The sequence below is a fragment of the Stenella coeruleoalba genome (assembly GCF_951394435.1).
Source record: "Stenella coeruleoalba genome assembly, chromosome: 3".
In the NCBI taxonomy this organism is placed as follows: domain Eukaryota; kingdom Metazoa; phylum Chordata; class Mammalia; order Artiodactyla; family Delphinidae; genus Stenella; species Stenella coeruleoalba.
The window spans coordinates 29505913-29518368 of record NC_137148.1 but is presented as its reverse complement, the minus strand read 5'-3'; the positions used below and the strand labels follow the sequence as shown (position 1 = coordinate 29518368).

General features: G+C 35.9%; 1 protein-coding gene across 4 annotated transcripts in view; it reads left to right on the top strand.

The window, feature by feature from the left end:
- The window catches only part of LMBRD2 (LMBR1 domain containing 2), a 56035-nt gene that overhangs the window by 16564 nt on the left and 27015 nt on the right, over positions 1–12456 (top strand). For all 4 annotated transcript variants that reach the window (XM_079916137.1, XM_079916138.1, XM_079916139.1 and 1 more), the window contains 3 exons: positions 6083–6157; positions 8832–8945; positions 9311–9494. In XM_079916137.1, the coding sequence (XP_079772263.1) occupies positions 6083–6157; positions 8832–8945; positions 9311–9494 (373 nt within the window). The remainder of the gene's footprint in view (positions 1–6082; positions 6158–8831; positions 8946–9310; positions 9495–12456) is intronic.

Here is a 12456-nt window from a genome sequence, read left to right as displayed (position 1 = left end):
CTTTAAACCGTGGAGTCAACAGTCATCAAGTTGTGTGTATCTCCTTTTGGATATACTGTTGGTTTTGTTGTTGTTGGCACACTGATGGGCTTTAGAATAAAAATTTGGTGATGTACAGTTATTAAGGATGTCTCATCCATTTGAATGACTTCTTATTGGCAGTTCAGCTTCATGAGATATCATCTCCATCCTCTAACCGGCAGAGATGCAGGGAGAATATATTCAACAGTGCAGTGTTATGCTTGTTGTCTTGGGGTGACTTTTATTTTTATTTTATTTCTGTTTTTGGCCACGCCAGGTCTTAGTTGCAGCACGCGGGATCTTCGTTGAGGCATGAAGGATCTTTCGTTGTGCTGCGCGGACTCTTCGTTGTGGTGCACGGGCTTCTCTAGTTGTGATGTGCGGGTTTGCTCTCTCTTGTTGTGGTGTGCAGGCTCCAGGGCACGTGGGCTCTGTAGTTGTGGCATGTGGACTCTGTAATTTGCGGCACGGGGGCTCTAGTTGAGGCACGCTAGCTCAGTAGTTGTGGTGCGCGGGCTTAGTTGCCCCGCAGCAGGTGGGATCTTAGTTCCCTGACCAGGGATCAAACCCATGTCCCCTGCATTGCAAGGTGGATTCTTTAGCACTAGACCACCAGGTAAGTCCCCTGGGTTAACTTTTAATAGTTCAAAGTTAAGACTCAAAAGTTTCCCAGACTAGATGATAAGTTATATGGTTACCGTGACATAGTAGAAGTGAAAATAGAAATTAAAGGACGCATCTTCCTGAAAATATGACCCAAAGTAATCCCACCAAGTCTGGAAACCTCTTTAGAGACCAATATACATGGGAATTTGTGTCCCTAAGTTTCGTTTCCTGTCTGTAATCTTAATAAGGTACTTCATTTTAGTCACTTGTAAAATTCATATGACTTGAACCAACTTCACAAAGTTATTGAAAGTATTAAATTTCAATAATATACACAAAAAATACAACAAATTATAAAATTTTGCTGTTTAATAATTTCGTTGTTGATTTTAAAAAAGGTTGTAGTCACCTCAAATTTTGCTCTTCTGCACAAATATGCTATTCCAATAATGTTATTCTTCAGCATAAAACCTTATGTTGAAGGCTTTCGTTCACTTTAGAGTAAAGCAAAATGCTGTAATGTGGCCTACCAAAACATGATTTGGCCCACGTCTAGCTCTCTCTTATCTCTCTGTCTTCCCCATGCTGGTCAACTTTGGTTCCTCAAACTTAATAATGGTGATGATAATAGCAAACAAGTATGTAGGCAAACAAGTATATAGAGTCACATATTTGCCTATGACTTTCTAAGCACTTTATATATATTAATACATTTAATTCTCAAAACAACCTTATAAGGGAGAATTTTTTACCCTTGTTTAATAAATGAAAATGAGACACAGAGAGGGTGAGTTTGCCATGTTCACATGGCTACTGAGTGATAGAGCCACTGTGACTCTAGTTCATGCTTTAACAGGGATTGGCAAGCTTTCGGTAAAGGGCCAGATAGTAAATATTTTAGGCTTTCTGTGCCATATGGTCTCTGTTGCAACTACTCCATCACTGTAGCATGAAAGCAGCCACAGACAGTATATCAATGAATGAGGAATGGATGTGTTCAAACAAGAACAGATGGTGGGCCTGATTGGATCTGGTTTGCCGACCCCTGCTCTTAACCGTTACGTTCGTTGGCACTCTATTCTGCCTTTGAGTATGCTATTCCCAAACTCTTGGAATGCTCATTTCTCCAGTCTCTTTAGCTAATTCCTACTTCATTTTCAGGTCTCAACACAAGTGAGAATTCTTCAGCGGAGGCTTCTGTGTTAGTTTCCTGGGGCTGCCATAACAAAGTACCATGAACTATGTGGTTTAAACAACAGAAATCTATTGTTTCAGAGCTCTGGGGGCTGAAAATCTAAGATCAAGGTGTCAGCAGGGTTGGTTCCTTTAGAGGGCTATAGGGAAATTTGTACCATACCTCTCTTCTATCTTCTGGTCGTTAACTGACAATCTTTGGTGTTCCTTGGCTTGTATTATAGATCTCTGTCTTCGTATTCACATGATATTCTCCCTGTGTGCCTGTGTCCAAATTTCCTCTTTTTATAAGGACACCAGACAGATTATGGGCCCACCCCATTCCAGTATGACCTTATCATAATTTAACCAATTATATCTGCAACAACCCTATTCCCAGACAAGATTACATTCTAAGGTACTGGAGCTTGAGACATCAACATATGATTTTGGGGGGAGCACAGTTCAACCCAAAACACCTTCTTTGGTCCTCCAGATTCTTAGATACTCAGCAGCCATTTTTAAGTGAATGAATAAATGAACAAAAGAATGGATACTGATTCTTTAATTGTGGTTGAAAATTTTTATGTTGACTTCTTGCATTTATTTATAAAATGTTAAGAACTGTAGCAGAAGACATTGATTCAAAATATGGAGTAAATCTCCTATAAATAATACTCTATTACATTTCCTTAAGCATGTGATGGATGTTATTACATTTTTCAAAGGAAGTTAATTTGTTATTTTTTATATTTGATATATTTGAAATTTTGAATTTTGAAAAAAAATTTGAAAATTTATATTTGATAATAAAATAATTAAAAGGAGATCATTTAAATTTGATAATGTTCCCCTCAAAAGTTGGTATTAAATTCAGTTGTTTCAGATTTAAGGAATATGGATTTCACCAGTTCATTCAAACTTCCTTGACCAAGTATAAATTAAATGCAGTTTATTTTAGATCTGGATTTTGCTAGGAGGAATCGTCAGTGAATAAAGATAGATTTTGTTATTGTTAAATGGGAGTCCTCTACTTAGAAATAGGATGTGGAAAATTAAGGATTGGAATTGATGCTTTCTTTGCTATTTTAGTGTAGGTTTAAGGTGTGAGGGATTTAAAAAAATTTAGATAAGAGAAATTTTTCCATGTCAATAAGAAACCACTATTTTTATTGAATATATCTGACGTAAAACATTGTGTAAATTTAAGGTGTACAAAATGTTAATTTGATCCATTTTTATATGGTAAGAAACTACTCTTTTCTTAATGGATCTTTTGAAAATAGCAGGAAGTCCACATACATAGCAGAAGAACTCTAGCCCTTTTTTGCCCCCTCAAAAAATGCATGATTTAGCAGGTATGAATTTCTTTGTCCATATGTTTAAAGGGCATTTGGGATCCTTCCTGTTTTTCTGAATGTCTGAAAATTTATAAACTTGTGGAGAAATTTTTTTCATCATTTTTTAAATACCTAGTGTCTTCCTGCCATGTTAAGTGCTATGTGGAACTGGCCATTAGGATACTAACGGTCTAGAGTAGAAAATTGTACAGTCCCTCACAGTATATGATAAATGCACTGTAAATGATACATGCTCTAGTGTAGAGAAATTTCGCCTAGAGGAAGAGGTGAAATGGAGGAAGTGAAATATGACCTGGGCCTTGAAGAATGGGTAGAATTTTCATAGCTGACAGCATTCTGGTCAGGTATCAGGAGGTTTTAAAACTAAATTAATTATGCATAAGATAAAGTTTACAAGGTTTGAAAGATAGATAGCCAGATAGCACGGCCTTGAATGTCGGACTCAAAAGTTCAGTGTATTTTGAAATCAGTGAGGAATCATTGACACCTTGCATGCAGGGAAGAGACATGATACTGTATGTGGTTTAGGATAATCAGTCTGATGGAGGTGCGCAGAATAAAGCATGGACAAGAATACTGATAACTTAGTTTGAGAGAAAACTTTTAAAATCCACTGGTTTTGAATACATCTTTTAAGAGATCACAATCACCTTTTTTTTTTCTGGTAATTACTAATTATATTTTTCATCTATCCATAAAATCTTCCAAATGCAGTTTTATAAAAACCAGTTTAGTGTTTTATGATATGTTTTCTATGGAGTGAATGTATACATCTGTGTGTCTGTTACTTTTCTTTGAAGCATTAATAAAACTTATAAGCCATGTCAAACCATTCAAAAGGAATTTTTGCTAGATGGCCAGAGGTCACCTCTACCTGCTGTCATTTTTCAAGGTAGAGGATTTGGAGAGGGACAAATAGCTACTTATTCCACTGAAAATAATAGAGTTCTATTGTCACAATAATGACAGAGTTCAAAGTTATGTTATTTGATATGAAGAAAATAAGCTATTATTCAAATACATTCCACACTTTATAAAAATTATGAACCTTGAAGGAAACTTAAATTTATAAGCTATAGCAAATATCAATGTTCCAGTACTTGCTTTTGTTTAATATGCTAAAGAATTTAGAGGAAAAATATGATTTTCATATATAATATATAATCAGACTGTATAGTTTGTATTCAAAGTTATGCTAACTAGTCAACAAAACTTTAAGGTAGCTTAGAAATGGAAGAGTGTAATGTAGTGATGCTTCAAGCACCTTTTAAAAACCCAAGTCCTGTCATTCCGGTTTTAGGCCTTACTCATTGACCTCAAAATGAAATGTTATTAAGGCCTTCTGGAATACTTTGCTCTTACTCTACAGCCTGATCAAGCACAGTGCAGACCTTTGCTCTCCTTTCCCGTTAGTCACTGGAGTTTCTTTTCCTGAAACTCCTTGTTCACTTCTGCTTGGAGGCCTTGGTACATGCTGTCCCTCTGTCTGGAATATTCTTGCTCCTTCCTTTGATCAGCTGACTCCTATCCTCAGTTTAGCTTTTTATCTCAGTTTAAGTAATCGGTTCATCAGAAAGTCTTCCACACTAGATTATACAGCAGTTTTCACACCATTTCTATTTGAATAATGTCTGTTTTCTTCACTAAGCTAAGCTCTTTGACAGGAGCAGTGTCTGTTGGTACAGATTATTCATGGGGTCTGCATATTTTAAATTTTGATGGTTATTGCTAAATTATCTTCCAAATAGATTACATCACATTTTACTGTGTATAGGGAGGCCTTTTCCCCCGCAATCTTACCTCATTATATAAGAGCAGTTTTTTATAATTTTACAAGAAAACTGTCCTCATTTTAAAATTTGTAGTTTTTTTTAGTGGGATTGAACATCTTTTCAGATATTTATTGGCCAATTGCATTTCTTCTGTATCTTCCCATTTTTCTTTTGATTTTTAAGAGCTCTCCATATATTAAGGATAGTGATTTTTTTTCCATATACGTTATTCTTTTTCACAACTTTTTCTATATGCCCTATGGTTTCCCTGCCCCCCAGTTTTACATCTCTTAAGGCCATCCTCTGCTCTATAATCAGACTGTTATTTTTAATATCCTGGTTGGTTCACTCTTGCCTCCCAGCCTTTGAACATGCTGTTTCTTCTTCCTAGAACAGTGGTTCCAACCTTCTCAAAAATTTCATTTATATTATAGAATATCGTGATTCTTTTAGAACTACTGATTCTAAAGATTCCCTTCTCTAATCCCTTTATTTCTTTCATATGCATTAAATTGTTGATTTAATTATCTCATCACCACACTGCAATCTTAGTGAAAGACTTATAACACCATGTCTTCCCACTCCACCCTCCAGTATGGATTGTGGTGACCTTACACCTAGCACAGTGCTGGCACATAGTGAACTCTTAATTTTAAAAATGTGGGATGAATCATTAGTTGTGACTGCTGTAAAGTACTCTCTCATTGGAAAGGAGCAGGTGCTTTGTGACATTTTTAGCCTGTTCTGCTTCCTCTGGTTTCTCTGCTGTATTTTAGGTAATGAGATAATTGAACTTGAGGAACAAGATGGAGAAACGCAGTCCTGTTCTTTTAGAATCTCAGTTTGCCTGATCCTTCATGACTTTTTATAATGTTTATTCATCTCTGTGTACCAAGTAAGCAAATGGTAAGGCAGTAAATCTAGAAAGTTATAAAAAGTGTGAGGGTATAGGTATAGCTGTTCTATAATTTTGTGTTTTTATTTGTGTTCTTAAGAGTTTTTATTCAGAGAATAGAACTTTATTATATGCTGAGTAATTTGGGTTGGAACTAAACTTGTGAGAATATATATAGTACCTAGAGCATCCTGATTTGAAACATCTAATCTACAGAAATGGAAATATTTTTATTTCTCTTACTGTTTTCATAGGAAGTTCGTAAAGTGAATGAGAGCATCAAGTATAACCACCCACTGAGAAAATGTGTTGACACAATACTTAAAAAGGTAATTAAATAATATTCTCATCTATTTTCTTTTGAAATGTAAATTTACATACTATATTATAATAAAAGCATCAGAAAAGTATGCAAACAGCCTATGATTGAAGTCTTCCAACTCCTTTCCATTTTCATGACAATATTAACCATAAACCCATAGTAATTTGTACATAGAATTTGTTCTTTTGTTACTATAGGTTTAACATTATTTATTGGCAGTATTTTCCATTGAAATGTGGCTATAGAGGTTATGTTAAATAATGTAAAATGATTGCCGTGACACATTGATGGAGATGGACCTTTATAGGTTGTAAAAGTGTCATTAAGGGCTTCCCTGGTGGCGCAGTGGTTGAGAGTCCGCCTGCCGATGCAGGGGACACAGGTTAGTGCCCCGGTCCGGGAAGATCCCACGTGCTGCGGAGCGGCTGGGCCCGTGAGCCATGGCCGCTGAGCCTGCGTGTCCGGAGCCTGTGCTCTGCAACGGGAGAGGCCACAACAGTGAGAGGCCCGCATACCGGGGAAAAAAAAAAAGTGTCATGAAATGTGGTCACTAAAAGCGTATTTCCTATAAGGAAATAAATTAGGTCCTCAATAATCACATTTAATCAGCTTTGTACATGGTATTTTACAATATATTTCATAAAATGAATGACATTATGAGATATTTAATACAGATATTTAATAAGAAACCATACAGTTAAGGTTTTGATGCATTAGTATTGAATTAGAGGTATTCATATACTTCCGAAAATGATTATTCCAGAAATGAGTTCCCCAATTGTCTTCTCTGCAACCACAGAACCCCTGAACTATTCCTTTTCTTGTATTTAGTTTACTTTATTTTTAAAGACTTATATGTAAGCCTTTATTTTTTTATTGAGGTAACATTGATTTATAACATTATATGAGTTTTGTGTGTACATTATATTTCTACTTCTAGATACCCTATACCATCCTTATCACCAAAAATTTATTTTCCATCAGTCACCATACAGTGGATCCCCTTTACCCATTTCACCCTAACCCCCACTACTACTCTGTTCTCTGTATCTACATGTTTGTTTTTATTTGGTTTGGTTTATTCATTTATTTTCTTTTTGTTTGTTTATCAGCTTTTTATATTTCCCATATGAGTTGAATCCTATGGTATTTGTCTTCATCTGACTTATTTCACTTAGCATAATACCCTCAAGGTCCATCCATGTTGTTACAGATGACAAGATTTTATCTTTTTTTTAATGGCTGAGTAGTATTCCCCTGTGTGTGTGTGTGTGTGTGTGTGTGTGTGTGTGTGTGTGTGTGTATCACATCTTCTTTATCCATTCATTCACTGATGGGCACTTAGATTGTTTATCTTGGCTATTGTAAATAATGCTGCAGTGAACATGGGGGTGCAGATATCCTTTAGGATTAGTATTTTTATATTCTTTGGATAAATTCCTAGAGGCGGGATAGCTAGATCATACAGTAGTTGTAGTCTTTTTTTCTTTTTTTTTGCGGTACGTGGGCCTCTCACTGTTGTGGCCTCTCCCGTTGCAGAGCACAGGCTCCAGATGCGCAGGCTCAGCGGCCATGGCTCACGGGCCCAGCTGCTCTGTGGCATGTGGGATCTTCCCGGACCAGGGCATGAACCCATGTCCCCTGCATCGGCAGGCGGACTCTCAACCACTGCGCCACCAGGGAAGCCCCGTAGTCTTAATTTTATGAGGACTCTCCATACTGTTTTCCATAGCGGCTGCACCAATTTACATTCCCACCAATAGTGTATGAGGGTTCTGTGTTCGCCACATCTTCACCAACACTTGTTATTTCTTGTCGTTTTGATAATAGCCATTCTGACAGGTATGAGGTGATAATCTCATTGTGGTTTTGATTTGCATTTCTTGAATAATTAGTGATGTTGAACATCTTTTCATGCACTTGTTGGCCACCTGTATGTCTTCTTTGGAAAATATCTATTCGGCTCCCCTGCCCATTTTTCAATCAAGTTGTTTGTTCATTGTTGAGTTGTATGAGTTCTTTATATATTTTGGATGTTAACCTCCTATTGGATATATCATTTGTAAATATATTCTCTCATTTGGTAGGTTGTCTTTTCATTTTATTGATGGTTTCCTTTGCTGTGCAGAAGCTTTTTAGTTTGTTATAATCACATTTGTCTATTTTTGCTTTTGCTTCCCTTGCCTGAGGAGACATATCTAGAAAGATATTGCTAAGACCAATGTCAGAGAGCATCCTGCCTATATTTTCTTCTGGGATTTTTATGGTTTCATGTCTTACAGTCAAGTCTTTAATCCATTTTGGGTTGATTTTTATGTATGGTATGCAAGAGCGGTTTAGTTTCCTTTTTTTGCATATGGCTGTCCAGTTCTTTTCCTATATTTTAAATCTGTTATACTAATTATTAGCTAGTGCTCCTTTTGGTTAAGATGATAGTCATGAGAATCAATTCTCTACATTTCTCTTATATTTGCTACCTTTTGAGATCTATTCAGGGAGGTTAACCAACTTGCCCAAGTTCATAGAGGTAATAAATGACTAATAGTGGTGTAGACGACTTCAAATCTGGAAGATGTTTACAAGAAAATTAGATATGCTCCAGAATGAAAGATTTTTAATAAAAATAAAATTTTTATCTTTTTTGCAAATAAAATTTCTAAAAATCTACTCATTCCTTGTAGTGCCCTGTAGAGTATCAGGAAAAAATGGGTAGGAACATGGATGATTACGAAGATTTTGATGAAAAACATAATACCTATCCAAGTGAAAAGAGTCTGGTAAAACTACATAAACAGGTAACTTTATATAGCCTTTTTACCTTCTGATGATTTTAGTTAGATTTGTAATTACTGCCCACAAAAAAGGAAGTTTGAGTGAATGTGTATCAGAAACTTCCTTTGATCCTGTCCTTATCGTTATTCTTTGAAGTGTTTTAACTTTGTTTTTCTCGACATGGTTACTGTTGGAATTTGGGGAGGGAGAACTATTCACTAAGCATGAGTGTTATATGTATTATAGAATATTAACATCCTTGACTCCACCCAGTAAATGCCACGACCCCTTTCCTATTGTTGTGACAACCAAAACATGCTCCTTAGTGGGGAGTTGAATCACTGTTGGATCAGAACACTGACAGGTATACCCCCGCTCTCTTTGTTAGGTGATTTATTCAGTTCAGAGACACCGTCGAACTCAAGTACAATGGCAGATTCTTTTGGAACAAGCATTTTATCTAGAAGATGTAGCAAAAAATGAAACTAGTGCTACTTGTCAGTTTGTTCATACCTTTCAATCGCCGGAGCCAGAAAATAGAATTATTCAGTATTTTTATAATCCTACAGTTGGTATGTAATTTGATGTACATTTCAAAGTTTAATGCTGATAATTTTTCTGATGAAAAGTGTATATTTTCACCAATGCAAAGTTAAATTATAATTGTGTTATTTGACTTATGCCATATGGTAATACTATGTATTTGATAAACCTCCCCCCAAAAACTATTTTACTTGTCATATAACATATAAACTATTAGCTTCCACTTTCTTCACAGATAACCAAAATTCTATGCAAAAATATATGCAATACATCAAGCATATCTTGTATACATAATATATACTTAAAACAATTAGAATTTTAAGCAGTTTTATATCATAAGCGTGGATCTCTTCTTTAGTCTTGACATACTGCTAAAATGTTCCCCTAAGATGTCCTCTTTGATTACTTACATTTATTAGTCTATATACAAAACCTACATTCAATAGTCATAATTATTTTATTCTCCTTTATGATTATTTATGACACTTTCTTCAAATGTTATCAAATTTAGTATGAAGAACTTAATGAAAATATCAAAGTGTCACAGTATTAGAACTTCTGTTTACCTTATTTATTCAAATAAACTGTTAAGTTCCCTTGATTTTATTTTACATGTTTGGTCTTGAGTATGAAAACATAATGGCCATAACACATGTCTCAATGAAGATCTTTTTTTTTAATTAAATAAAGGAATGATGTGATACTTGTTTTCATTCATTCAACAAACATTTGAGCCTATATATGCTGTGAATTGTTGGGTGCTTGGTATATATCAGTGAACAAAAAAGACAAAAATTCCTGCCCTTGCAGAGTGAGAAAAACAGGCAATATATACATAAAGGTATGAACAGGATGCTGAGTAGGTAGTTGGCTGTAGATATTGGAGTTCAAGGAAGAAGTCTGCTCTGCAAATATAAATTAGGGTATCATTAATGTATAGGTGGGCCATGGGTTAGGATAAAGTCAGTGAAGAAGTAATGGGATAGAGAAAAGAGAAAATCTGAGGACCAAGCCTGAGGTACTGCCAATTTAGACATCAAGTTGATGCGGAGGAACCAGCAGAAAAGACTAGAAAAAGAATGGCCGGTGAGATAGGAGGAAAACCAGGAGAGTGAAATGTTTTGAGAAAAAGGTTGTATAAAGTACCTTTTCAAATGTTTCAGATAGGTAGATTATTATGAATATTAAGACTTGACAGTGGGATTTCAGAGAAATGAAGTGGGGGGAAGGGTGAAAAAGCCTGATCGAAATTTGAAAGAAAAACGAGGGAAAGCAGTTAGAGACACAATAGAAAACTCTCAAAATGTTTTCTGTATAAAAGGGAATAAAGAGGGAGTAGCTGAAGGAGAGTGGTAGGGTCAAGAGAAATTATTGCATGTAATTTGCAAATGACACCTTCGAGGAAATATGTTGAGACAGAAGAGAATGGCTGAGACAATGTACATTTACAGGTGAGATGAAAAGGGAAATAGTGAATAGTGAGGAGAAAGGCCTTAGTTTAGGAGGTAAAGCACAAATATACTTGAGCAGATGTGAAAAGATGTAGTGGCGGGCACTTGGGGAGGTTCTGTTCTTCCAGCTTCTGTTTTCTCAGTGAAATGCTGAGAGTAATTATAGGGCAAGAGATTTTGGAAATTTGAGGAAAGAAGGCGCAAAATAGTTGCTTAGGGAGAGTAGGCATGGGAGAAGATTGGTGAATTATAGTACGCTAGCCAAGCAGTGCTCAGGATCCACTTGAAGCTATTGATTAAGAATTTGAAGTGAGATGAGTCAGAAGAGTTGCGTGTCTTACTCTTGCAATGTGCAGTTCCATGGGTGCAGGCTCAGGGTAGCCAAGGAGTTGAATCTAACCAGAGCATGGTTTAGCTTAGCAAGTACAGGGAAGCAAGAGAGGCCACGAGAATTGGGATATTGGAGAGTGATTATCCTCAAAGACTATGGAACCTGAGCTGGGTAAAGAAAGTAATAAGGACATCAGGTTAAGTGGCAAGAAAAATGTAGTAGAATAAATGGACTGTCAGTCAGGGTAAAGTCAGTCAGTGGAGCTGGAATAGTAGATGAAGGTGTTGCTTGGGGACAGGGATCCTATTCTTTAATGAGATTATAAGGGTTGGAGTTATCGGTAATAAAAGATTTAAAGGATGAGTAGTTGAGGTAAGCTGGAGGACAGACTCATTGGAGGAGAGTAGGTCGAGGAAGTGAAAGACCAGGGTATTGAAAGGAGGATCACCTGTGTGGATATTGAAATCACCAGGAACTATCCTGTGAGTAGAGTTGAAAAGATTTAGAGTGAGCCAGGAGCTCAACTCTTCAATGAATGAAGTATAACCTTTTCAATTTTGTGAGTTTTCTTCTTTTTTTTTTCTTTAACTTTTTTTTTTTTTTTGCCTAAAGTCAGACTTAACAAAAAGTTGCCAGAATAATACAAAGAATTCCCATATGCCCTTCACCCAGATTCCTTAAATGTTAACATTTTACCTTATTCATTTGCTTTATCTTCTTCTATCTGTATACATATTTTTCCTTTATCTTTTCAGAGTTAAATCCAGACATGATAACCTCTTTACCTCTCAGTGTTTCAGTGTGTATTTTCTAAGAATAAAGATGTTTTTTACATAACCAAGTACAATGTGATCAAAATAAAGAAATTAACATTGATACAGTACAGTTATCTACAGACCTTGTTCAGATTTTGCTAATTATCTCAATAATATTCTTTGTAAAAAAATCCCAGATCGTGCATTGCATTCAGTTGTCATGTCTCCTTAGTCTCCTTTAATCTGGAACGATTTCTGTGTATCTGTTATTATTTTATGACATTAATGTTTTGGAGAGTACAGGTCAGTTTCTTATTGAATGTCCCTGAATTTGAGTTTGATGTTTCCTCATAATCAGATGCACGTTCTGCATTTTTGGCAGGAATACCTCAGCAATGATGTGTTCTTATCAGAGCATGAGGCACATAATATCAGTTTGTCCCATTACTGCTAT